Source organism: Mastigoproctus giganteus, chromosome 7 (genome assembly GCF_048544385.1).
Source record: "Mastigoproctus giganteus isolate SK-2022 chromosome 7, ASM4854438v1, whole genome shotgun sequence".
NCBI lineage: Eukaryota > Metazoa > Arthropoda > Arachnida > Uropygi > Thelyphonidae > Mastigoproctus > Mastigoproctus giganteus.
The window spans coordinates 5,093,666-5,120,610 of record NC_143581.1 but is presented as its reverse complement, the minus strand read 5'-3'; the positions used below and the strand labels follow the sequence as shown (position 1 = coordinate 5,120,610).

Below are 26,945 nucleotides of genomic sequence, written 5' to 3'. Positions count from 1 at the left end.
ATCCAAACAATCTATCCCTCGTTCAGGACTTGCTTCCGCTGTGTTTGCCCTCCAGAAATCTCTGTATCCGGCGGGCAATCACAAAATACTAAATAAATAATGTATATGGCATAAGTAATGCTCTGTACATAGTTGACTATGCACTTGGGCACACTTCGCTCTCTCTCTCTTTCTTCTCAGCACCACACAGGAGGCTTTTTTTTTCTTTTTTCTCTGAAGTGGGCACCCCAGAGAATTACTTCACCTTCTAGTTTAGCACTATGGTTAAAGAGAGTCTGATATAAGGCAAAGTTACAAGACCTGGCACACCTTCCCGTGGTGAGAACAAGTACCCAAATGCGCTCGTGTTAGAATTGTTAGATGACGTGAGGAATTTTTATGGGCCTTTTTCACAACATGGCTGAGTTAGTCAGTCTTAGGCGAGTATAGTAGCATGGTTTTTTCTCCCGGAAACTTGAGTTTTTCGTCCAGAAGACAGAAAATAGGCCACAGAACACACGCCATATTATTTTATTTTATTGTTCTGAAAAATAAAATAACATGATCGACAGAAATATATCTAAATCACATTTAAAATTTCCCCTTCCTCGTTAAAAACTACACAGAATTTTTTAAAATAAAATTTAAATTTCTTGTCTTTTTACACTGCCTGTTGAAATTCATGTCTTTCTATATCGTAATCTTTCTCATCCTGAGCACCCTTGAATTCCTCTACCTTATTCTGCGAAGTTACTCCTGGATGTTTCCCAGGTGCAATACCTTGTATTCAGTAGCATTCTACTTTAATTGCTGTTTTCCAGATCCAGATTATACTTGCAGTCTGTCCAAATCTTTTTGAATTGTTAGTTGTTAATCCGACTTTACCTTTCTTTACTTTATCTTTCCTGTTAACCTGACTTGACCTTTTACAAGTGACTTAAGTTTTAGTGACCGGAAAATATGAAAATCTCTTGATTCCGAATTTTCAAATGTTATGGCATACCGATTTCGTTTATATCATCATGTCATCAATTCCAATCTAGATTTCCCCACTTACCTCTGGTTTAAATCACTCTCACAATATTTCAAGTTAACGCTAAGAACGATTCTTATTTGTTATTTTCTTGTATTTAGCAACTGGTCCCTATAGTGATTAACTCCTATCGTTTTGCTGTTCTTGATATTTCAACAAGGAAACAGTCCATTAGGTGCCCAGTTGTATGTCTGTAAATTGCGTGCTTCTATGGTTGATTTGCTTGTTTTGCCGAATATGTCTTACCATAAATCACTAGTTGAGGGCCCCGGGAATAGCCAAAGTCCACCACTTTGGTTGGTATAGAAGAAAGTTATGAAATATATTTGATATTTGTTACATGGGCCACAGTATATTACATGGTTCATGTTGTAATCGCTCCCTCAGAGAGTGACACCCTGTTATAAATGGTGTTTAGGGATTATTAAGAATTTCTTGTATACACTACCTTACCAAAATTAAACACCTCTCAATGTAATCAAAACTATGTGAAAGAGATTCGTTCAAAGCAGGAACAAATTTAAAAATGTGTATTTTCAGTGTGTCTATTAGCAGGCAGTGACCAGCAGTTTGTCACTTTTCAACCTCATTTCAGTCTCGCAAAGCCAGCCGTAGCTGCAGCCAAAGCATCCTTCTTCATCAACTGAACTCCTGGCTGCATTGAAGGAGGCATGGATACAAATTCCTTTTGCTTACTAGATAGAATTGCTCGAAAGAGTTCCAAGATGAGCTGTCTCTGGAGTTGTGAATGTAAGAAGAGGGGAAAGATTGTTAGAACTAGACCACTTTCACTAGAGAGAAGTCCTGGACTTTGCATTTTGTCTAGAAATTGCGTGACTCGTGGTCGCGTTACTGATTTACGGGATGAAAACCCGAGTTTTAGAGAAAACCATATCTAACAGTTATCCTCCACCGACTGTGTCAAGGTATAAAAAAATTAAATAAATAAAAGCTCATATTCCAAATGTCCAGGCCTGCTCCCCAGTATGAAAAGTTACCGGCAATGTCCCATGCAACTGGAATGAAGCCCTGCTGATTCAATAAATGTTTCTATCGGCAAACCTATCATAAGAAGTCAATAATCTGCGGTGTTCAAAATTGGGAACAAATAATTTTGTTTGCTCCAATAAAGGACCATTTTAATATAAGATATTTCTTTTTTCTTTCTTTTAGCAATGTGTTTCATTTTGACTACTTCTTGTTGGTCTAAATTATGTATATTCTGCACATTCAGGATTAGGAAAAACTACTATCCATTTTAAATAGACTTCACGAACACCTGGTTTAAAATAATCACAGAAGAATCAAAGTAGGTCACACCTGAAGGCACTTTATTCTGTGAGAAATTTTAATTTTGTTTATAGTAACAAAATATCATTGGTCATCATTCAAATAACACGTTTAGAAAACAGTAGGTACTTGTCTGGGACTATTAATAAAAGATTTTCTTTCATTAACATGGCACGAAATAATAATGTTTAATTCCAATAGTTACGCAATTTATTATATAAAATAAAACATGTTTTAATACCTTATAAAATATTATTTTGTTATAGCTAATAAATTGCATTTTTCTGTTATTGTTTGTGACAAGGATTATTATTATTCACGAACGTTTCAAAGGCTTTTTAAAGAAAAATAAAAATTTTGGAATATTTTCGTTAAAAACTATTTAACATTTGCCACATAAGCTTATTAAAGGGTTTATTAACAAATTAAAAACGCATTACAAGTTATAAAATTTAACACATTTAATCGTAATAAAAATCTGCACATTACTATACAAAATTACCACGTATGGACGTTTTCATGGCAACAAGAACGTTATCGCAGAGCTGCCAGTTATTGCTGGGTGTACTTAAAAATAAATGTTATATATCGCGAAATTTATTTTTTTAAAAATACAATTGTATTGCGAAAGCGATTGGAGTATTTAAGCAGCGACTTCCATCTGTTTTGATCCGAGAACTTCCACCAACTCTCTGGAGCTAAAATTGACCAACAGCTTCCTTGTACCAGGACGCAATGGTATCAAACGTTCTGTGTGCAAAATACTTTCTCCTGGACGGATATCCCTGCAACGAAAACAATGAATAAGTAAATCATCCATTCCTTAAATCAAGAGAGAATTTCAATGCCTATCACATCATTATTAAATATTAGCATAGGCACATGATGAAAGAATGCAAGCTTATGTAGCATCAGCCAAACAAAAAAAAAAAAACTACTCGTTTCACCCGTCCAATCGCTCCAAATTCTCTCGGGCGATTATTTTGAGCAGAGGAAGAAGCTTATTAAAGCTTATCCCATCAGCATTGAGCATGTTCAAACCATTTAAGGCTTTATACACCTCAGTCAGATCACCTCGCAGGTGCCTAGTCTCCACACACTGTAATTTGCAAAACTTAAGCCTTTCTTCGTAAGTGAAAACCTTTGTTCCATTTGCTAATCTTGTTACCCTTCCAGTACTCGTTCCAACAGCTCTACATCATTCTTAAAATAAGACCTCCAGACCTTTATACAGTAATCAAGGTGTGGCCTGACCATTGCCTCATACAAGGAGATAATCACATCCTTATCCCTGCTAAAAATCCTCCTGTATATCATTGACAAGACACCAACAGCTACTCTTGCAGACCGTCTGCAGTGCTCAGAAAATTTCATATCTGCCTGCACAATTGCCCCCAGATCCTTTTCATTCTCTACCACTGTCAGTGTAGTACCACACAGTTGATAAGTTACTCTGGGATTACTGCTTCCCATATGCAGTATGGGAAGCAGTTAAACATCAATGTTAAACATCAGTTGCCAGCTCTCAGCTCATCTTCTCAACTTTTGTAGATCCTGTTGCAGCAGCGTACTGTCATTAGAGTCATTACCAACCCTGCCGACCTTCGTTTCGTTTGGAAACTTGGGCATTAAGCCTGATATACCATCATCAATTTCATTAATACAGAATCAACAATGGACCCAACACTGAACCCTGGGGGACTCCACTAATAACATTAGTCCACGATGAGCAGTGTCCATTGATAACCACTCCCTCTCATCTCCCACTCAACCATCCCTTTATCCATAGCAGCAATTTGCCCCTAATGCCACACTGCTCCAATTTGTGCAGCAGTCTTCTATGTGCAACAGTATCAAAAACCTTTCTAAGATCCAAATATATCATATGAAAATTATTCTTGGCATCCAGTTCCTTTGTGACCACATCATAGCATGTAATCAAATTGGTCAGACAAGACTTTCCCTTAAAAAAACCATGCTGTGTCCAAGCTATAACTGAAGTCTTGTCTAGATTATTCTGCAGTGCTTCTTTAACCAGTGCCTCCATTAATTTCCCTCGAACAGAAGTTAAACTAACAGGCCTGTAATTACTTGTGTCGTCCATTGATCCTCTGTGAATTGGGGTCACGTTTGCACATCTCCAGTCATGGGTACCTCCCCTGAGCCCAAAGAAGCTCTCATAATTATGGCTAAGGATTTGCTTACTTCCTTTGCTTCCTCCTTTAATATAACTGGATAGATCCCATCCACCCCAGGTGCCTTTCTTATGTATATCTTTAACAATTTCTCCTACACTTTGCCCTCAGTTATTACAAAATCATCTACCTCACTGCCAGAGTTTAATTTACCTCTGGCATTCCCCTCCCTGAATAACTCCTCACGTGTGAATGTAGATGCAAAATACTCATTTAGTTTGTTAGCTACCTGAGCAGGATAACCATCGATATCAATTGGACAAATCTGATTCATCTTTGCATCTGTTTTTTTCTTTGCATCAGAAAAACAAATCTGTTTTTCTTTGCATCCTTTGCTAAAGATTTCTCATAATCTGCCTGCCTAACCTGCTTTGTGACTTGGTTACAGACCATCTATCGTAGACTTTCACCTGTTAATTTATATGCATCCCATGCATTTTTCTTCTCTGCCACATGTCTAATTAGTTGAGCTGGCATCCATTTAGGCCTAAACCTTGAACAATATTTCTTAGTTAGTATGAAAAGCCTAGTAGCTTCCAAGATTAATTCTTTGAATGCTTCCCATTTTGAATTTCCTGTTGGTAACATCATCAGTTGGTCCCACAGCATAGAATTTAAATACTGTCTCAGTCCATCGTAGTCGCCTTTACGAAAGCAATAACCCTTCCCTTCACCCCTGATGGTAGTTACCTCTTTGAGTAAATCCCACTTCAGCACACTGTGATCACTGCCACCTAGTGGTTCATTTATCTGCAGGTTCTTAATGCATGAAGAATCACTGCTGATAATCAAATCAAGAGTATTACTCCCTCTTGTTGCCTCCCAAACATGCTGCTGCAGAAAACAATCAGCCAATAAATTCACAAAAGCCTTGCTAGTGTGCAAGTGATCAACCCAAAAATTCCATTCAATCTCTGGGAAATTAAAATTCCCCATTATAAGGCACTCTGATTTACTAGCGCACTATTTCTCTGTACAGTTGTTCATTATACTCATTAGAGTCATTAGGCGTATAACACACTCCTACTCTCGATTTTGCTTTCCTAGTGCTTATGTCACACCAAACTGACTCGACACTGCACTGTCCAGCCATGTCGACTGGCTGTACTTCATTGGATTTTATGTGTTTCTTAACTAATAACATAACCCCTCCTCCCTTCCTATCCTGTCTATCCTTTCTGTAGACGTTGTACTCCCCAAATTGCAGTTCTGCATCCCTTATATCTGTGTGACACCACGTCTCTGATATCTCAACAATATCTGCCTTTGATGTTTTGAGCAATACCTCAAATTCATCAAATTTATTTACCAAACTCCTAGCATTGGCGTCTGAAATCCCCCACACCTTGTTTTCCAGGCTGCTGCTCATTCCAATAGAAGCAGTACAAGAATCACTTTCACCTCTGCCAGCGACTACTGTTAATCTATTAGTCCGTGTACCCCCCCTCCCAAGCATGCAGTTTTCCGACCACCTAACACTGCCTCGATAGCATCAGCAAATATTCTTTTACCCTTTCTATTTAAGTGTATCCCATCCCTGTAAAAACAGTCTTTGTTGTTAACAAGCATAGACCAGGCTGAGAAAAATTCTACACCATGAGCCTTGCACAATCTCTCAAAGGCCGACTTGATCGACAAGGCTCTTATCATATACTCCCTTCTATCGTGTCTGGGCAGAATTGCAGACACTTTCAAATTCAATCCTAATTCACGGCTTTTTTTCAACAGTGACCTGTACTTGTTAAGTAGTTCTGTCGGTCTCCTACTCTTAATATCATTAGTGCCAACGTGTACAACTATATCACCTTTTGTGCCCTTAAAAGATGATATCCGCTCTACAACGTCATCAACCTTTGCCCCTGGCAGACATACCCTGGTCCTGTTCCACCTATCCTTTTTACAAAGCATGTTCCCCGTTTCCCTGACAATAGAGTTACCAACAACTACTAGTTCCTGTGAGACCAGCGCATTCTGCTTTGGGGGTTGCCGCTGTGTTGCATGACGTTCAAATGCAAGCTCTGGCGTTGATGTGGGCAGCAGAGAGCTTGATGTGCCCCTCAATTTAAATCCTTCGAGGGCATCCCCCCTGTCCTTCAAACTCTCATATAGGCCCATAACAATGGTGAGTTGGCGCCTGATTTCGTCACGCTCCTTACATCGCGCACACACACACACACAAACACAATCCCCTTGGCAATATCATGACCCGTTCCTGACGCTCCACAAACATCAATCAAGCAGTACATTTCAAAAGGCTCTGATCCAAGGGAAACCTCCTCCCTCAGTTCTTCCCTGAGCCACAGCACTCCCATTACATTAGCTTTAGCCTTTTGCTTTGCTGCTCTGATCTGAGTCATGATTTCGATTCAATATCAATACAAAAATAACCCTAAACTTATATCTCAATGCAGTTATAACACACACACACACACACATACGAGCCAGCAGAATGGAGGTTGCTTATTAACTCACTGAAGCAAAGCCTCAAAGCAGTTCTTTTTCATAAATGGAAACAGATATGCATCCGCTCCTGTAGCTCATTCATCACACTTAAAAGAAAACTTCAAACACATTAAGCTTTCTTTTGGAAAAAAAAAAAAAATAGTACAAGGATCATGGTTGGCTTGGTTTGGGAATTTTAAAATTGTTGGTCTACTACTCGGCCACAACTTAGTTACACAGAAATGCCTTACTTTTCGTGAAAGTGGGAGAGTTGGCCAAGAAGCGGACTTTGGGAATGAAAGGTGAAGTCACTAAGACAATCTCCGACTCCTTCGTGGGTAGCACAGTTGGTAAGCTCGCTGTCCTCCCATCACCGGTGGAAAAAACCTGAGTTCTAGTCCTTTCGATTTGAGGAATTTATGGACCTTTTTCGCAACGCGGCTGAGTTAGTCGGTCCCAGGCGAGGATGGCATGTTTTTCTCCAAAAAACTAGCTGGTTGTCCAACTAATAGGCAAATCGACTATTGAGAAACTTTGGCAAGATCACAACTCTTCAGAAGTAATGGAGAATTTTATGGCGAGTGAATAGGAAATTGGATGTTGGTTCACTTTTGCAAAATGCAATATAATGAACAGGGAGGTGCTAAATCTAAGAAGGGACTTTTGGGACACAGTTCACAATTTTAATCTTTGGCTAAACTTAGGGGAAATATGAAGTTGTGGAATGCCAATACCAAACCTTTACATTATATTTTAAATTTTGCGATCGTAGCTCACCTGAAATTTGTCCTTCGTGGTTCGGTCAGCCCTGGTCCCTCAGTAACGAACAAGCAGCCCTTTAATGTTCTTTGCAGGGGGTTGGTGAAGTAGATGCCTAATTCGAACATTTGTCCTACACGAAGAGAAGGTGGTGCCTGTAAAAAAAGGCGAATTATTATTAACTCACTTCATGGATCACAATGAACTCAAGACTTCCACCAAACTAGAAATGACGCTTACCTCCAACCGTAAAGTGGGTTTCTCCACTGCAAAGTCATCTTCTTCTGCCCAAGTCTGTTGTGTTTCTTGAACCGTAGCTATAGCGTAGATCTTCATCATGGAATAGTCGACTAGCTTGTCATAATAATCATCTGCAGTCACCCTGATGGCCAACTCCTCCACTGCACAGAAATATACAACACAATCATTCCCATTTTACAGTTTGATAATTATCTCTTTCTCTCTCATATCAATGTGCACATGTATAGATCTTACCTTGTCCTGGTTTCAAAGAGAAAGACCCACGCTGTCTCCTCACTTTCCGGGCCAATACTCCAGTGTAGTAGACAGTACTGGCAGACAGAACTGCGGAGATACTTCTTATGGCCGATGACTTATTTTGCACTTTGACGGTTACGTTGAAGGGTTGTCCGATCATGATCTTGTCGATCTCCAGCAAGTCGAATAACACATCTTCAGCTTCAGGTGCTGGAAGGTTGTAGATAGCGCTGCGAGTGGTATCATTTCCTCCTACACGAGCAGCATTCAATACAGCGAGTCTTTCTTCTACGGTTCCTACAATAAACAACAACGATCAGCCTATTGCAAATGCAATTTTGTCCGTCCATTGCATGAGAAACAAAGCATTTCAGCACACATTTTCCTTTACCCTTAATAAGACTTTAATACAGTGGAGTTTAGTTTGAATATGATGATATTTAGGTTCTAACAGTATGACCAGCCAACTCACCTTCTTGGTTCTTATATTCGGAGACGATATTTTCAGCATCCCTGTCTCCATCGTCATCATCCATCCCCGCCCGCTTAGTTAGGATAAAGGGGCCAACACTGGAGATTACAAAATAAGAAAACTATTCAGTTGGTCACATAATTTAAAACAATAAAATTAAACAAAATGAAATGAGAAATCTTTTTAAATGGTTTGAAGGTCGAGAAATCCTCGTATTTTGCGATAACACAACAGATAAGTTTAATAAGAGGGCTGCTGAAAAAGTAGTGTGCTCGTGAGCAGAAATCATGATATACAGGCTACTATAAAAGAAAAGAGGACAATTGTACAGCAACAGTTTAATTGAATGGGAAAGTTGTTCCAATGAATAAAGAGAGAGAGAGAGAGAGAGAGAGATGTAAATGCGTGAAGGTGTTCTGAGCTGGTTTCAAGCAAGATTCAGAGCATAATTGCACTGGATAAAAACCTAGGTTTGACCTTAACAGCAGAACTGAAATGATAGCCAAATAATGGCTCCATTTCGAGCAAAATAAAGTTCCTTATAACAGCTGCGTTACTACTACTTTTTGAACAACGCTTGTATTAAAAAATAACTTTATCAAATGGTAAGTAGTGAAGCTAAAGAAAATTTTAATAATCCAATGAAGATTGGTGGAAAAAATAAACTTCGAATGGATGCTACTAAAATATTTACACTAAAATTTATTTAGTGCTAGCCACTGAGGCCTTAAAAGGACCTGATAGTACAATCTGCATGGGTACATTGAAAATTGAACGAAGAAGAATTACCTTAGCAGTGTCTATTACCTGTATTTCTCACTCTTCAACTTCACCAGACCACCCTCAACACTGTCGTCGACTTTCCAATGCACGATGTCAGCATTCACTTCGGCAAACACAAAGGGACAATCGTATTGATGTCCGATTTCCCCACGACGAATGGCCTCCAGAGATGCGGGACCCATCTGAAACACTTCTGCAATGAAAATAAAACATGGTGGGTCACGAGCACGTGCGTTTTTTGGGCAAGATTGGGGAGGAAGAGAGAAGGGAAGTTTATCTTTTTCTTCACAAGGAAATAAGAGCGAGAAAAGAGAGAGAGAGAGAAAGAAAAAGATAAAAGACAAAAAAAGAGAAAAAGAGTCAGACTATTGCAGTTAATATCACTTTCTTACCACCACTAGTTTCTTGAGGAGTTGCGTCGACTGCTTGCCACCCTCCGTATCCCTTAGGAAGATCAGGTCTAGCCATCCAACAATCATTCCACACATGAAAGTTCCTGTAATTAACCAATAATCAATTATCATTGCATCATTATCAATATTATATTGTGTCATTATCCAAAATTTGGAAAGAATCGCTTGTTCAAATCATAACTGGTTATTATTATCATAAATTAATTGTTCACTGTCCCACTATTTCAAGGTATTTGATAAGAGTAACTTATCAAATGTGTGGTACTACACTCAGGTTAGTGGAAAATGAAAAAGAATTTGGGGTAATTGTGCAGTCAGACATGAAATTCTCTGAGCAGTGCAGACATGCTGCTAGGCAGGACAGCTCATGGGGTTTTGTCAATACAACAATAAATAGAAACATCACTATTAGGGAGGGAAAAGGAGGTAATTATTCCATTGTATAGTCATGGTTGAGCCGCATCTTGAGTACTGCATGCAGATCTGGAGGCCTCACTTTAGGAAGTAGATTTGCTGGAGTGGGTGCAGAGAAGAACAACTAGACTGGTGAAAGGAACAAAAGGTACCCCTTCTAGGTACCCTTACCTAAAAGGCTTCAGTTCTGCAAATTGCAGCGTCTCGAGACCAGGCACCCGCGGAGAGATCTGAGTGAGGCGTTTAAAGCCTTGACTAGATTGAGTAAACTGAATATTAATGGTATTCTTCCACCTGCTGAGACTACACACGAGGGGGCATTAATTGAAGTTGAGGAAGGGTGGTTGCGGGAAAAATGTTCAGAAATTTGCTTTAGCCAGTGGGTGGTTGAATGTTGGAACAGGCTTCGATCTGTTGTTGTCGAAGTAGGATGATTCAAAAGGTAAAATTTTCACTACTTAATAAAGCCCCCTTTTCAAAAAAAAATAACGTTTCAACCGAAACCATTCTGAGAATAAAATTATTTTATTTAAGCTTTTTCTATCTAAAATTCTTCTTTTTCATGGCGCTATTTTGCGATTCAAGAACTGCTATTTCTCCATTTGTTATTACTGTTTGTTGTTTTCAAATTTCGCTTTAAAATTTACTAGAGAACCTTCTGCTTTATCCCTTGTAATTTTATTCTTTTATGCTTTATTTCTCTTCTCTTCCACTGTTATAGACAAGTATAGAAACGCAGTTCCTGATACATGGTCAGGTGTAGCCCCCCTGATGAAATACCTAACCATGTATCAATATTTCCTTTGAACAAAAATATTTGGACAAATTATTGAACAAAATTAATTGAACAAAATTATTTGGTTCATTTCTTCCCGTTTGAAAATATTTTCGTAAATATGACATTCTTTCATTCAAAATAACAAGGAAAAGTTTTACATTATAATAACAAAATTTGTAATTTATTGTTTACTCACCAGATGGAATCTCCAGTCATCTCATCGAGTTCTTCATTCGATTCATCGAAGTATTTGTCTATAGTCAAACTTCGATCGGTGTCGTGAGCAGAGACAAAATTGGTGACAGTTCGGCAAGGAAGTCCCAAGGCACGACACACTAAAAATAAAATAATAATCGATTATTGTTTGATTTTTTTAGTTAATTATTAAATGCTGATTAACAGAAATTAAATCTTATTTTGAAAAATTAATTATAGGCACTATATTTGAAGCCAGAACTCACTGTCCATGAGAACCCATACCGTCCGTCACCCCCAAGTTTATGTTTTGGTCCCTCTCTGCAAAAGTTTGCACGTCTCTGATATAAATAAACTTAAATAAATTAACATTTTAATTTTTATTCAGTCCTGGCTAAATTTCAAGCCAATTTCATAAATTGTCCCTATTTTCATGAAAGTATTAAATTAAAAATATATCATGTTTTAAAATTGCCATATTTTATAAAATACTTTTTCAGAATAACTATAGAAATATTATTAAATCCTTACGGTTACTATGAATTTTTGATATTCTACTCAGGGGCGGGCCGTCCCGAGGGTGTAAGGGGTACACTGCACCCAGACGCCAACGTTCAAGGGGCGCCTGAAAACCTGAAACCTATATATGAAGAAAATTTTAAAAGGGGGTCCCAGATTTCAGTTGTCACCCGGGCGCCCCTGAATCTACGTGAAGTTATTCATGCATATTGACGATTTAATGGATGAACATTGGAATCACTTGTTCTACTTGCATTTTTTTAAACAGTGTATTATTTTCGATTACGTTTATCGACAGGGGAGTACTCACCTGTAGTTGTGACACCTGCAAACACCCAGCACTGTCCATATTTCACAGGTTCCATTCCTTCTCCTAACAGATACTTTTCCAGTATTGCAGCACTTCCAGTCCACATCCAGGGAGCAACACCGTCTTCATATTCACCGGACCAATTACCAACCAGAACGCCATTATCATCCATACTGTTGACCTGAAAATTGATAAAACTTATGAGGGATGCCAATAAAAAGATGCCAAGATAACACGTTCAACAGAATTACCACAACAGTTCAACAGAATTAATCACCTCAACATATGCTGGACGCCGATTAACATGGTGTAAAGAGCGCGAATCGTGGACTGTAGAGCAGTTGAAAACAGTCCTATGAACAGAGGAGTCGATGTTTGCACTCTACCAGTGATGGCTAGTGGAGGTAGTGTCATGGTATGGGCTCCTTTCGTGGTTTGGCTTGGGCCCATTAGTCGTTATCGATAAAACCATGAATGCCGTGCAATACCATGAACGGGGAAGGCCCATTCCTGTATGAGCAAGACAACGTGCCATACCATACTGCTCGGGGTTTAACAGAGTGGTTTGAGGACGTGTGTGGAAAAGTTGGATTGGCTAGCCCAGAGTATTGATCTGAACCCTATCGAGCATCTTTGGGATGTATTGGATTGTACGTCGAGATGGCCCAAAGAACAAGGCCGAACTAGTGGCTGCGTTAAAGGCTGAGTGGAGGAACATATCACCTGACATTTATAAAAAGCTGGTTGAGGGTATTCCGCGAAGATTGAAGACATAAAAGCAAAATATTTCAGCACAAAACATTAAATGACACAATAGAAGCTCTTGTTTTGTCTAAAGATATCATGTATGTTTTGTGGTATTTAGAACATGGATATATGATATCCATGTTCTAAATACCACAAATACTTTATACAGTTATAAGGTATTTGTGGTACTTAGAGTTTCAATAGTCCATGTTTACCTTTCCAGGCCTCCACAGACTGGCTGAATATGCATGCCGGAACAATAATTGACCACTCGGTCTGTGGAGGAGGCTTAGATAAAGATAGACTATTGAAACTCTAAAAAAGGAATATCTGTCTTCTCCACGGAATCCAACAAAGGTGAACTGAGATTGGGGCTTCATTAGAATTAAGTGCTAACAAACGAAAGCTGACTGCTATACTTACCAACTTTGATATGCCTCTAACCACAGTAATCGGGTTGGCCCTTCCAGTGCTATCAAGTCCCATGTTCTCCAGAAGAAACATAGATGCAGGTAAGACGCTATCCGTGAACTAGAAAGTAAAACTAGAATTTATTTTATTTTCAGAAAAAAAATTACTGGAAGATAACACTGATTAAACACAGCAATTACCGAGAAAATTAAATTAAAAAAAAAATCCAAATTTGTGTTAATCTGCTTCTTTTAATTTAAATTTATTTTCTTCAAACAGTAATAACTGATAGAAGCGTCAGGTTTCTTTATGTGAATAATATTTGAATAATAGATGGCGCCACTTCCTACACTCGTTTTCAGTGATGTATAAAAAATTCACAAAAGAAAGTTGTAGTAAGTACGAATAGCCATGTTTTATATTTAATTATTTATTTTTTTTTTTTAGCTTGTGACATTCAACGCAGGGTCACAAGCGTTCAGTTTTATATTCATAAAAAATAATGGAATAAATAATAGACTACAATTATTCAGTACAAAATATAAATACGAAAATAAAACTCTACAACGCAAGCTTATTTTTAATTAATTTATAAGTTGCAATTCTAGGTATTTTGATCAAATATTTACATCATATAATGCACAATTTGAGTAAATATTTACTCAATTGTGCATTATATAATTAAGATCATCGCGTATCGCATAATTGACTCGATAAAACATTTAGGACAAATATTATTTATGAACTACGAATGTGCAACAGGCTAATGATTCGTATTTTAGCGCCCTCTGGACGCATTGAATTAACAAATTCTTGAAATAAATAAATTAATTGATAAAATATTTTTTATATAGCTTAAATTAAAAAATTCAATAAGAGAGGACTCACTTCTGGCTAAATTTATGCACCCTTTCGTAATAATGCTTGCATTTAATTTGTGATATTATTAAGTATCAAATTTAACATTAATACAGCGTTAAAATTGTTCGTATGGATTGGCCTGCCCGTTCCATCGATCTAAATCCCATCGAACACATATGGGACGCTCTGGGCAGACGCCTAGCGGCACGTCCACGCCCATCAGAAAATGTTCACCAGTTGAAGATGGCTCTGACAGAGGAATGGACGATGTTAACGCAAGAACTTATCAACAACATTGTTCTAAGTATGGACAGGCGGTGCAAAGTCTGCATCGACATTACGGGTGGCCATATCTCCTACTGAGGACCACCTCTTCCCTTTGTTCCATCTTTAGCAGTGATGCATCTGAATTATGGCAGCTAGTGCTGTGTTGCTATTTTTTAATAAAATTGTTTCCGTTGTTATGTCGGTGTTGTTTCCTTCGTCATTTCTGTACCTCGCGAGGTTATCCAGGCCACTCCTATAAGAAGCTACAGGTAAAAACCTGACTGGTCCTTAAATTTTGCACACCAGTGTAGTATGTTATGTATGCAAGATACCCAAATAACGATCCAGTGGGGGGGGGGGGGTTGTGTCTTAAGCTCCAAAGAAAATAAGGGTATGTGGCGTCAGTATATTGTGTGCAGTCTTCGGTCGGGTTTGCTGGACGAAAAATCTGAGTTTGTGATACATGTATAAAAGCCATGCCGCCCTCCTGGCTGAGATCTACTAACTTAGCACATTGTGAAAAAATCCTATAAAAATTCCTAGTGTCATTGACGAGATTCGAACTCAGCTTTTTTTTTTTTTTTTTTTTTGTCCACCGGGACGGAGGAGGATGTTGATTATACGAGTACCAACTGAACTACCCGTCATGAGAAACACAGCGTATCTCACCAGCTTCAGATGAGGTGTTCATCGGTTTCCGTCTAGCAGACGTTACGGTGCAAAAAAAGCAGTTTCTTTTGTCTGGTGTTGCAAGATAGCTGTTATTTGTGTAGGTTAGTATTCTAAAAATAGAGAAATAAAGGAAAAAGCGACACCAACAGAAGTAGTGCCCTTCCTAGTATTCCAAACTGACTTCCAGTCATACGCTGATGACCTGAAACTTTACCTCACCTCTTTTGACCAAAATCAGGTTTTTACACTTCTCCGCAAGCAAATAAAAAATCCATTAACTTTAACAACATCTGGCCTCAATCGGAGTAGAGGTAAACCAAGGAAAGACAGCTCAAATGTCATTCCTGAAAGAAGTTTAGCAATGATATCAATATCAACATTAAAGGGTCACCCATTCAAAAAGTCAAAATGCACAAAGATCTGGGGTGAATATGGGATGAGGGGCTGACATTCCGGGCTCACCTCCTGAATACCAAACCAAAAATGTTTTCTTCAATGTAGGCAATCCACCAGGAGCTAACGGGGATACGTAATGTTGAACTGGACAAGAAATATCCTCCGCTGTCTGTCCCAAACCATATGTCTGCCCCTACAACACATTTCAACAAGTTCCTTCGTCTTCAATACTGGTTCCTGAAATGGCTTAACCTAAGGTCTGGCAACCAGTACATAATTTCTGGGCAAAACTCTACATCAGTTTTGAAGTCACCCCATAGAAACAGTAGGTTGTGGCAGCCAACCTACTTGCGCTAGCCAGACTAATCACAGAACGCCACGACGCCCCTGATATCATAGATCTGATTAAAACTCCCCAAATTACTGGATGAAGCTAATCAGATAATAATAATAAGAAGATGAAACCAAGCTCTTGCTCAGAAACAATTTTAACAACCTCAACGGTCTAAGACGCATTTCCTGGAAATACGATACGGAAATCAATGGCCATAAATAATCTGGCCATTTATTTTAATAAATTTTACCAGCAGAAAGTATACAGATATCTGAAACTAATGAAAACATATACAAGTGTTATACATACTTTTTTCGAGGTTGGCATTCGAGGTGAGCGGACGTGCTTAGACAGGGCTCCTCAGTTAAGTGGTTTACTTTTGGATAGTGCTTTTAAATATTTGATTTATTTAGATATTGTTGGATTATTTTGTTATAGGTTTTCCTGTAACTGTTTGATTTTAATAATATTATAGATATAATTTTTTAAAGCTACTTTCATTGATATTTATTTAATTTTATAATGGTTGTTACGAGATCTGCCTTAAACACGTCACAGGGTATCGTGAGTCACACGGAAATAGCAGATGGCGATTTACGGGTGAGTCATGATTTAATCCATTGTGGAACCTGTGGAATGTTTTCCAAGGTCGACCTGGTGACTAATCCTACCTCACCTGGGGATTCTTTTCTTTGTGATCGATGTAAGGAGTGCACCGATCTTAAATTACAATTTGGTGCACTGAGGGAACAATTTGAGTCCCTGAAAAAACGAGTGCTTGCCCTCGAAAATAATGCATCTGGGAGCTCGTCAGGGACTCAAAACTCCAGCAATCTACCAAGTGATGCACACCCGATTCGAGCCTCAAAACAGAAAAACCAAGTGCAAACTACTCTGGTTAAAAAGGACATTGTATTATTAGGAGACTCCATTGTCAGGGAAACGGGGAATATTTTTTGTAATAAAGATAGGTGGAGGAGAACCAGGGTATGTCTGCCGGGAGCAACTATTGATGATGTCACCAACAGACTGTCAGATTTTAAAGGGGGTAAAGAAAATATTATTATTCATGTGGGGACAAACGATATTAAACGTACACGATCTGACGATTTGTTGGAAAAATACAGGACCATGCTGAGGAAATGTCGCGAGCTAGGCCATAATGTCTATGTGTCTGCAATTCTGCCCAGACACGATAGGAGGGATTATATATTAAGAGCCTTGTGGATTAACTCAAGACTTGAAGGAATCTGCAAGGCTTTAGGGGGTAAATTTCTATCAGCATGGCCCACACTTGTAGGTAGAAGGAATTTGTTTTGTAGAGACGGGATACACTTAAACAAAGGTGGTGCAAAAGTTTTTGCCAGTATTATTGAGGATACCTTAAAGGTTCAGGGAAACTGCTAGTTAGGGGGGATGTGGGTAATACTGACACGCGTTTATCTGATAATATTGGTCAAAGTAACTCTTGCACATACCTCAAGAGTTCTTACCTGTTACCCCAACTGGACGTATTATCTAGATGTTCTGGGGGCACAAACGTTTCACGTGGGCGGGTAGCTAATGCCAGGGAAGAGAGCCTAAAAAACTTCAAGGGTTGTGTTAGGGTTGTTAAATATACAAGAACAGTAAATCTTCATTGTTTATACAGTAACGTTAGAAGTGTCGTCAATAAAATGAGCGAATTCGAACTGCTGGTTAAAACAAGTAACGCGGACATAATAGGGCTTACAGAGACGTGGTGCCACCCGGAAATTGGGGATGATGAGTTTCAGTACGGCTTGTATAATGTATTTAGGAAGGATAGGTTAGATAGAAGGGGTGGTGGGGTAATGCTTCTTATCAGAAGCAGCCTGAGTGCGACGATAGCTTTCCCGGATTCAGACGTCTCACATGCTAGTATAGAGTCTGTATGGTGTGAGATAGTTGGAAACAAAGGTATAATGCGAGTAGGAGTAATCTACAGACCAGGTGATTGTGAAGATTATGACAAAAGCCTCTACATGCAAATGGAATGGGCAAGTAAGCGTCAATGCCTTATTATGGGTGATTTCAATTTGCCTCTAATTGATTGGAGTAAATGGGAAGGAAACTCGACATGGGGAACAAAATTTTTAAATCAACTAGATGACTGTTATTTGTATCAACATGTCAGGGAAAGTACTAGAGAAAAGAATATCCTAGACCTCATCATCACACATGAATCAGATGACATAACAGGGCTGACAGTAGAGGAACCAGTAGCAGGAAGTGATCACGGAGTTCTACGGTGGATGATGACGAGAGAGGTAGCAGAAGTAAAAGGCAAAGGAATGGGTTTTAATTTCAGAAAAGGAAATTACGATGCCTTAAGGTACTACATGGCCTCTATTAACTGGGTAGATATCGCGCAGAGAATGAATACAATTGAACTGTGGTACGCTTTTAAAACATTAATCACAGATGCCTTGAATGCGTATATACCATTAAAAAAATACTCCACGAGGAGGGTTCCAAGTTGGATGACTAGTGAAGTTGCCGCATTACTTGAGCAGAAAAAGGTGGCATGGAAAGGTTACAGAACAATAAAAAGTACTGAAGCCTATAACAGCTACAAGGTGATGTGTAATAGAGCCACAGAAAAGGTTCGACAGGCAAAGGCAGTTTATGAGAAATCACTAGCAAACAGAGCAAAGAGGGGGGATAAAGAATTCTTCACATATATAAATGCCAAGAAGAGCAGGACAAACCAGATCGGTCCTTTATGTAAGGGAAAGGGGATAGTAATAAATACACCAGCTGCCGTTGCAGATGAACTCAACAGTTATTTTGCATCGATATTTACAAATGAAAAGCCTTTTGTGGCAAAGGGAAATTGTGGGAGCGAAGTTAAAAAATATGTAATTAATGATATTGAAATTTCGCAAGATTATTTAATGAAAAAACTTTCGAGCCTACAGACCAGTAAGGCTCCTGGAGTTGATGGAATATACCCTATAATCTTAAGAGAGGCAGCAAGCGAGTGCATTGAACCATTGAGGCTAATTATGCGAGCATCATTAGACTCTGGGGAGATTCCCTTGGATTGGAAAAGTGCAAATGTATCTCCCATACATAAGGGTGGCTCTAAAAGTGAAGTTGGAAATTATCGACCTGTCAGTCTGACTTCAGTAGTAGGGAAAATCATGGAGGCAATGATCAAGGGTGGAATTCAGGATCATTTGGATCGAATTGAAATTCTCAAGGATACTCAGCATGGTTTCGTAAAGGGAAAATCATGTTTAACAAATCTGGTTCGCTATTTCGAAAGGGTCACTCACGAGCTGGATTTAGGGAATAATTTCGACATTGTTTATTTAGATTTCAGCAAAGCTTTTGACTCAGTCCCACATGAGCGGTTGCTTTATAAGCTGGAACAGGTTGGAATCACTGGGAAAATCCTTAGATGGATAGAAGGATGGCTTCAGGGCAGGAGGCAGAGGGTTGTGATAAATGGCTATTCCTCAGATTGGGTTGATGTAAGAAGTGCGGTTCCCCAAGGATCAGTATTAGGACCACTGTTGTTTTTAATTTTCATAAACGACATTGATGAAGGGATAGAGGGCGTGATGTCTAAATTTGCAGATGATGTTAAAATTGGGAGAGTAGTTAATGATCACTGTCAAGCTGAGCTTCTTCAGAGAGACCTAGATAGACTTCAGGAATGGTCAGAAAAATGGCAGCTGTGCTTTAATCCAACAAAGTGTAAGGTATTACACCTGGGAAACAGTAATCCCAAAAAAACTTATTCACTTGGTGGAGTTCAACTAAAGCCAGTACTGGAGGAAAGGGACTTGGGTGTTACGATACGGTCAGACATGAAATTCTCTGAGCATTGTAAACAGGTTGCAAGGAAGGCCCATGGTGTCCTATCGATGATCTATCGAACTTTTGCAAGTAGAGATAGGGACGTGATAATCCCATTATATAAGGCTTATGTTAGACCACACTTGGAATACTGTGTTCAAGTATGGAGACCGCACCTGAAGAAAGACATCGAGCTTCTTGAAAGGGTGCAAAGAAGGGTAACTCGCCTGGTGAGATCGGCAAAAGGGCGTCCTTATGAAGAAAGACTTCGAATATGTGGGTTGCAGAGTTTGGAAACTAGACACCTTAGAGGAGATTTGATTGAGGTGTTTAAGGCTCTGAGAGGCATCAGTAAAATGAATGAGGACAAAATTTTCAAGATTATAAATGATGCTAGAACTAGGGGACATAAATTCAAGTTACGGGGGGAAATGTTTAGATTGGATTGCAGGAAGTTCTATTTTAGCCAGCGAGTTATAAATTACTGGAATAAGTTGCCTTCATGGGTGGTAGAGGCCGACAGTTTGGGGAAATTCAAAGGTCATCTGGATAGTACTTTCGGGTAAGGGAAGCACATAGGATGATAGGTTTAATTTCCTTTTTATTTTATTTTTTTATTTATTAATTATTATTATTTAGTTATTTATTTATTATTATTTTTTTTTTGTTTTTATCATTGTTTTGTTCGGATTTTTTTTTTTTTTTTTTTTGGCTGGTGCAGCATAAGCCGTGGGCTTTCTTGCACCATGCGGCCGTTACTAATACTAATACTAATACTCCAAAAAGTCGCGATCCTGAACATCTCTACGATAGTTAGAGAGTTCCTCGACCAATAATAGTAACCGAACATAACAATCATCCCACGCACCTTTTCTCAGTACCCATCGCGGGATGGGAAAGCCTATTAGGAGAAGAAAGAGATAATAATAACTGCAAATCTAGGATGATGGACCGAGATATGCGACGTTTGGAACGGATTGTTCAAGCAAACTATCGTCAAAAGTCATCGCAGTTGATTGATGGCCTGCACTGGAGGCATAAATCAGTTGTGCTGTCACCTAAGACTCCGAATGTTCCATAGAAACATTCAGTCTTTGCAGAGATAGGACCGCTCAGCGGGACTATAGCAGTTGGAGGTCAACCTGTATACTGTTTGTTTCAGAAGTGAACTGTCAAAAAACAAAGACAAAAAGACTGCAGTGGTGTCGGTAGTCTGCACAGTAGTATCTTCATCGTCTTCCCAACACTGGGTGGAAGAGGCCCGGGTTCCAATACCATCGATGACGCCAGGAACTTTTATGGGCTTTTTTTCACTCCGTGGCTGTGTTAGTCGGTTTCAGGCACAATCTAGTCCTGATTTTTAGTCCTGATAGCGACTAGAAGTGTTTGCAATTTCAGTGTAATCGTTGATCGTAGCTGACATTACAGCACAATAGACCATGCTTTTTTCTTTTTTTTTTAAATTGTAGCGTTCTGTTTCGCGCACAATATTGTATATTTACTAGACTGTGCTGCCACTTTATTAGGTAAACCCTAATTATTAGGTAAACCCCTGCTGGGCACACAAATGGTTTATCCCACAACGTTGCAAGTGACATGACCACAGTTGTGGATATAAATACAGCAGAACAACCTTTCTAGTTTCAGTTAAGCGTACAAACCGTAGCAAGAATGGGGAAAAGGGGTGATCTAACGGACTTCGAACGTGGCATGGTAGTAGGTGCAAGACGTGCTGGACAAAACATCTCTAAAACGGCAGTTCTCCTGAACTTTTAATGCACCACATTTTCAAGGGTGTATCGAGAAAGGTGCAACGAACAGAAAACATCCTCTCAACGGCACTCCTGTGGAAGAAAATCGCTTGTTGATGAGAGAGGTCAGAGGAGGATGCCTAGAATTATGCAAGCAAACAGACCGGCCACAATGTCGCATATCACGTCTGAATTCAACCTTGGTGCGCAGAACAAAATATCGCAACGGACCACTAGTCGCGAATGGGCTACAACAGCCGACGGCCACATCGCCTACCTTTTGTTATCAATGAAGAAGAAGAGAGCACATCTCCTGTGGGCACAGCAACACCAGCACTGAACTATCGAGGATTGGAAAACAATTGCTTGGTCTGACGAGTCGAAGTTTCTGCTGCATCATATTGATGGAAGGCTCAGAATTTGGCAAAAACGACATGAATCTATGGACCTGTCATGTCTGACGACTACTGTGCAAGGTGGTGGGGGCAGTGTTATGGTGTGGGGAATGTTTTCTTGGCACACGTTGGGTCCATTGATACCCATAGATTCACGTTTGAATGCCACATCGTACCTAAAAATCGTTGCTGGCCAAGTGCATCCGTTCATGTTGACAGTTCATCCTCAGTCAGATGGTTACTTCCAGCAGGATAATGTGCCGGTGCACAAAGTCCGAATCACTATGGAATGGTTCCAGGAACATGACGATGACTTTTCTTTGCTGCAATGACCCGCTCAGTTCCTCGGATCTCAATCCTATTGAACATCTTTGGGATGAGCTGGAAAGGGCTGTTTGCTGCAGGCCTACACTTCCGTCGAATCTCAAGGAACTGCGTGGAGTACCATGTCTGAATGATACTCCATTCCTGCACAGCGTTTTCAGCACATTGTTCAATACATGTCTTGACGAATTCTGGCTGTTTTGAAAGATAAAGGATGTTCAACACTCTACTAGGTAGGTGTACTAATAAAGTGGCAGCAGAGTGTATATTGTATACTTCTGCAATTTCTTTAACAAAAGGCTCATATTTGCTCTAGAAATACTCTAAGGTCCACTTCGCTATACTGAATTGAAGTTATAAAACGGTGGGTGGGATGGGGAAGCTTATGTACAAGAAGAAATATAATGTAAAATAAAATGTAGAAGCCAAAAACAAAAAAAAAATCGATATCAAAATATTAATGTATACGGTGATGTAAAACTTTATTCACCGATTAATAGTCGAATTGATGCAAATAACCTTCAGGCTGCAACCAATTATTTTGTTGATTGAGTTAGGTTGCTTAAAATGGTGCTATTCATTTACTTTTGCAGGATAAAGAAGAGTAAGTTTTTAGAAAAATCAATACTCCATCAATGCATTCCTGTTCCCAGAGTTCTTGAAGTTAAGGAAATGAGAAACACATTGATACAAAGATCCTCAGTTCTCCGTGCTTCCATAAATCAACTGTAGGATTGCGTCTCCAATATGGGAGACGCTATCCCACATTCTACTACCGATGTTTTATATCCAAATTTGTGCAATTTTTGATCATGGATCTTAAGCTGCTGAGTTTCCAAGTGAAAAAAAAACATGCTACCCTCTCCTGAGACCGACTAATTTAGTCACGTTGTGAAAAAGGTCCATAAAAATCCCTCACGTCATCGATGGGACTCGAGCTCAGGTCTTTTCCACCCGGAGTGGAAAGGAAGGCCGAGTATACCAACTATGCTATCCACGAGAGCACTTCCATGCCAACTACATGACAAGATTACCTTTCATATCAATAGACGAGATTAAAACTAACCAAGATCTTCTTTAAAACAACTATGGCATTAATTAACAATTATAACTTAGATTTTTCTCTGGACAGGAAACTGTTTCACAGGGCTATCAGGACCCGAATATCTGGTTGATGGCTTGTTTATATGTGATGTTTCTTGTGATGTTTTTCATAATATAGGATTAAAGAAGCGCCATGAATATTTTGTATTCTTTTCCTCGCCCTGTACTGGACTAATTTCCTGATAGAACTCTATCATCAGTGTACATATCCTATTATTGTATATTGTAAAATTCACTTTTAAATTTATTTTCAAGTTGAGGCGCATGCCTGTAATGCATATTAGATTTAACAATAATAATAAACAAATCCTTCCTGGATGAAACTTTTAAAATGAAGAAAATTTAGTCTCACCTGTCCATAGATCCACCGACGACCCTTCGGTTGGCGTTTTGTGCCATAAAAGATCTTGCCCACATCGTTCAGTACGTATTCTCGCCTCCAGTCTTCATTTTCCATGTATACAAGATCCTCTGAAACACAGATGCATAAAATGATCTAAAAAACGTCTAAATTAAGAAAACGAACTCTCAAAATAATTTCAATTTCAAACACCAAACTGACCTTTGCACCACGGATTGAAGAGCACGTAAATATTGTCATCACATTTTCTTATATCAGTTGGTGCAGCATTTGCTGGGGAATCCGGCGAATAAGAATTAATTTGCATCTTCCAGACACCCACAGCTGCTCCAGCTGGAACCTGGATATGAACTGTGGCAATCGCTCCACTCAGATGGTGTGTGCGCACGTCCCATAGGTGTTTGTCTTTGGTGAAGGACTGCTCTGTATTGATAGGAAGTATGACCATCGTTCCCTTGCTAATCGAGTGAGGTTCCGGCCCTGAAAAATAAAAGAACAATTAAAACAAAAGTCAGAGATGCAAATTGAAGTAAATAATTGATGGTATAGATATATTCTTGTGAACTTTGGTTAAGAGATTACAGAAATATAACCCAGCTGTCTTATTTGTTTTTCATCAATATTTAGCATTAAATAAATACTTTTAAATGGGTAAATAAGTAGACAATTGTAATTCATCAACAAGTACTTGAAGTTGATCCATTTAACAAAGTGTTTCGAGTACAGTGACCAGTAGCCATTCAGACAATGTGTTAAGAATTTTTCGGCCTATTTCCAGACCTATTTCCAGCGTTGGCAAGCAATGCTAGGTCGTTTACACTTCTTGCAAAGAGCTCTCACGTGGCTACTTAGGATGAGAGGAGAGAGGGGACAAATGCTGTATTCAAGCAACGTATTTTCATCTAAAGAGTGCGGAGAAGAAGGTGTCTCAATTAACCTCCTTAACCTTGGTGATAATTTCGTTCCAAGTGTTCCTGACGGTAAACAAGAATATCTTTTCTACTTTGGAAACTCCTAATATCACATTTCTTTATCAGAGACACGGGTACAACAAAAAAAGATTCTTAAATCACTCAACCTCAAGATGTCATTCCCTCTAGAGATAGATGGGACGCGTGTAGCAACTTCAGTGAGGAATGTTGTTTCCAGATAACTCGCAAGCAAAGACTTGGGAGCTAAATTTAATGTTTGTTAACATTTGTATTTAGAATGTTTCAGTTTAATATCAAACAGAAATACAATACGGAATGAAAATTTCTCTTTTAAGAAAGTTAATTCCATTCTCTTCTTTCACCCTAACAACATACAAGTAAAAAGTAAGATGTTTCTTTTGAATAAAAACAAAACTTATGAAATCATCACTCATTATCTCCAAGACAATCAGGAAAAAGCCAGATGGGCTTTACAGGTGAGCATCTTGTTATTAAGAAATTTTTATATGAATTATACCTTAGTTAAACGTCAATAGTGACAAAATAAAATTTGGACAGAAAAGAAAATCCACTTTTTTTTTTGTTTATTAAGTAATCTTGAGACAAAACAACTAAATATAAGAATTAATCGTATTCTATGGTGGAGTTGCCCCTGTTTGCTGTCTGTTTCGAAAAACATTTAGAAGCATATGACATGTTAAAAACAACCTTTGTTGTTCTTAAATTCGAATCTTGTTTCCTGCCATTCCTCTTGTTCCCAAAGATGAAACTTGACGCTCAAGGAGATATTAACAGCGTTGGAGATTCAACAAAACTTGAAAGAGAATATAACAAAAAAAGAATCTCATCTATGGGGGGGCAAAAATGTTGACATTGTACGGATGTACAAGAAGAAATTTGTTGACCTCAATAGACACTGATTGGTATCTGTTCAAATCACCAGATTTCTCGTTCAGACTTGTTGGGAACAATATGTCACTGACCGTGGGTAGCACGGTATCAGGGAAAGTCCACAAAGTCTCTCTGTAACTTCCTGAATCAGTCTAAAAGAGAAACAATAGGTTAATCATTTAGATTGATTCAGAGAGTTACAGAGACTTTCTGGACTTTCCCTGATAACGTGCTACGAGGGCCAGAAGTTGTTTTTGAAAAGGTAGGAAGCCTTTCGGTTTCGAGTATTTCGAAACCATCTATAGTTTTTTTACTAAGTTATGTTCAACTATTTCGAAATTTAATCGATGCACAAAATGGAATAACTATTGCTATACTATTATCATTTTATTTCCACATCAGTGGGCACCCTTGGAACAGCCTGGTCCGGCTAGAAGGGTGTACATTATGCAAATTCCAGTTGATTGCATTGATTGGAATTGCAAGTGATCAAAACTATGCTTTATTACATTTATCCAGCGGTGCTGTTATTCATTCGATGTAAAAAGAATATTTAGAAGATTGTGTTCAGATCTAGAGGACACACTTCAAGAAAGATAATTAGGATAGTCTTTAGCGTTTCTGCCATCTTTGGTCAAAAATTTGATTACCGAACAACATTCGATTTGCTGATATTCATTGTTTTTCTTTTTCTTCCTTCTTCTTCTTCCAGCTACCAACATAAACTTGTGAGGATTTTGTTTAAAATGCAGACCCTGTTTGTATTTAATAGATAGAGGTAAAATGAAATAAGGAAAACACGCGTTATAAAAGTTAAGAGAAATTGGGGGTTGAACTCACCAAACGTGAATTGCAGTTTCACTCTGTCCTTCTCGGGATTGTAGTTCCTCTTGAAACGGATACCTACGTAAAACGGTTGACCTCTCCGAAGAACCATGGCGGGATCAGGTCCTTCCACCAGATCATACATGTACGTGTGGTGTTCCTTGGCATTTTCCCGAGGATAAAGTTCTATCGTTTGCACTTCAATGCCTCGATCTCCAGCTACAAAGAGAAATAGTAAATTTTTTTAAATAATACTACATAACAAAATAATTATGTTTATATTTAACTGCTTCTTGTGTATATTTTTGTGCTGAATCCAATGGTCTCATCAATTTTGATCCAGTGTCAATATTTTGGTGGTAATGAAAGCTTTGTTTTTGGGACATTTGTATCTATTACATAAGGGCATAACAGTAGAGTGGTGCCCTCGTGGGTAGCACAGTTGGTAGAATCGCCATCCTCCCCACTCCAGGTGGAAAAAACCTGTGTTTGAGTCCCGTCGATGAGGAGGGAATTTTTATAGGCTTTTTCACAACGTGGCTGAGTTAGTAGGTCTCGTGCAAGGGCAGTATGTTTTTTTTTCTCCCGGAAACTTGGTTTTTCGTCCTGCAACCAGAAAATCGACCACAAAACAAACGCAATTTACAGACAATGTACACGGAGCAATATGGCTTTCATTGCCAATGCTCCTAGAACCTTACTACAACAACAACAACAGTGCTGTGGTTTATAAGGGCCTGCAGTAATAATATAATAAGGGGTTATTTCA

The 26,945-nt window shown here is 38.8% G+C and overlaps 1 protein-coding gene across 1 annotated transcript in view; it reads right to left on the bottom strand.

Moving 5' to 3' along the window:
* Positions 1 to 2,744: 2,744 nt before the first annotated feature.
* The window catches only part of LOC150082447 (hemocyte protein-glutamine gamma-glutamyltransferase-like), a 32,103-nt gene continuing 7,902 nt past the window's right edge, over positions 2,745 to 26,945 (bottom strand). The window contains exons 2-14 of the mRNA XM_090377508.1: positions 26,192 to 26,395; positions 23,730 to 24,008; positions 23,520 to 23,638; positions 13,251 to 13,358; positions 12,081 to 12,261; positions 11,253 to 11,391; positions 9,844 to 9,947; positions 9,476 to 9,644; positions 8,669 to 8,766; positions 8,194 to 8,493; positions 7,939 to 8,099; positions 7,717 to 7,853; positions 2,745 to 3,087 (exon numbers count right to left, since the gene is read on the bottom strand). Coding sequence (XP_090233634.1) covers positions 2,946 to 3,087; positions 7,717 to 7,853; positions 7,939 to 8,099; positions 8,194 to 8,493; positions 8,669 to 8,766; positions 9,476 to 9,644; positions 9,844 to 9,947; positions 11,253 to 11,391; positions 12,081 to 12,261; positions 13,251 to 13,358; positions 23,520 to 23,638; positions 23,730 to 24,008; positions 26,192 to 26,395 — 2,141 coding nt within the window. The 3' untranslated portion in view covers positions 2,745 to 2,945. The remainder of the gene's footprint in view (positions 3,088 to 7,716; positions 7,854 to 7,938; positions 8,100 to 8,193; positions 8,494 to 8,668; positions 8,767 to 9,475; positions 9,645 to 9,843; positions 9,948 to 11,252; positions 11,392 to 12,080; positions 12,262 to 13,250; positions 13,359 to 23,519; positions 23,639 to 23,729; positions 24,009 to 26,191; positions 26,396 to 26,945) is intronic.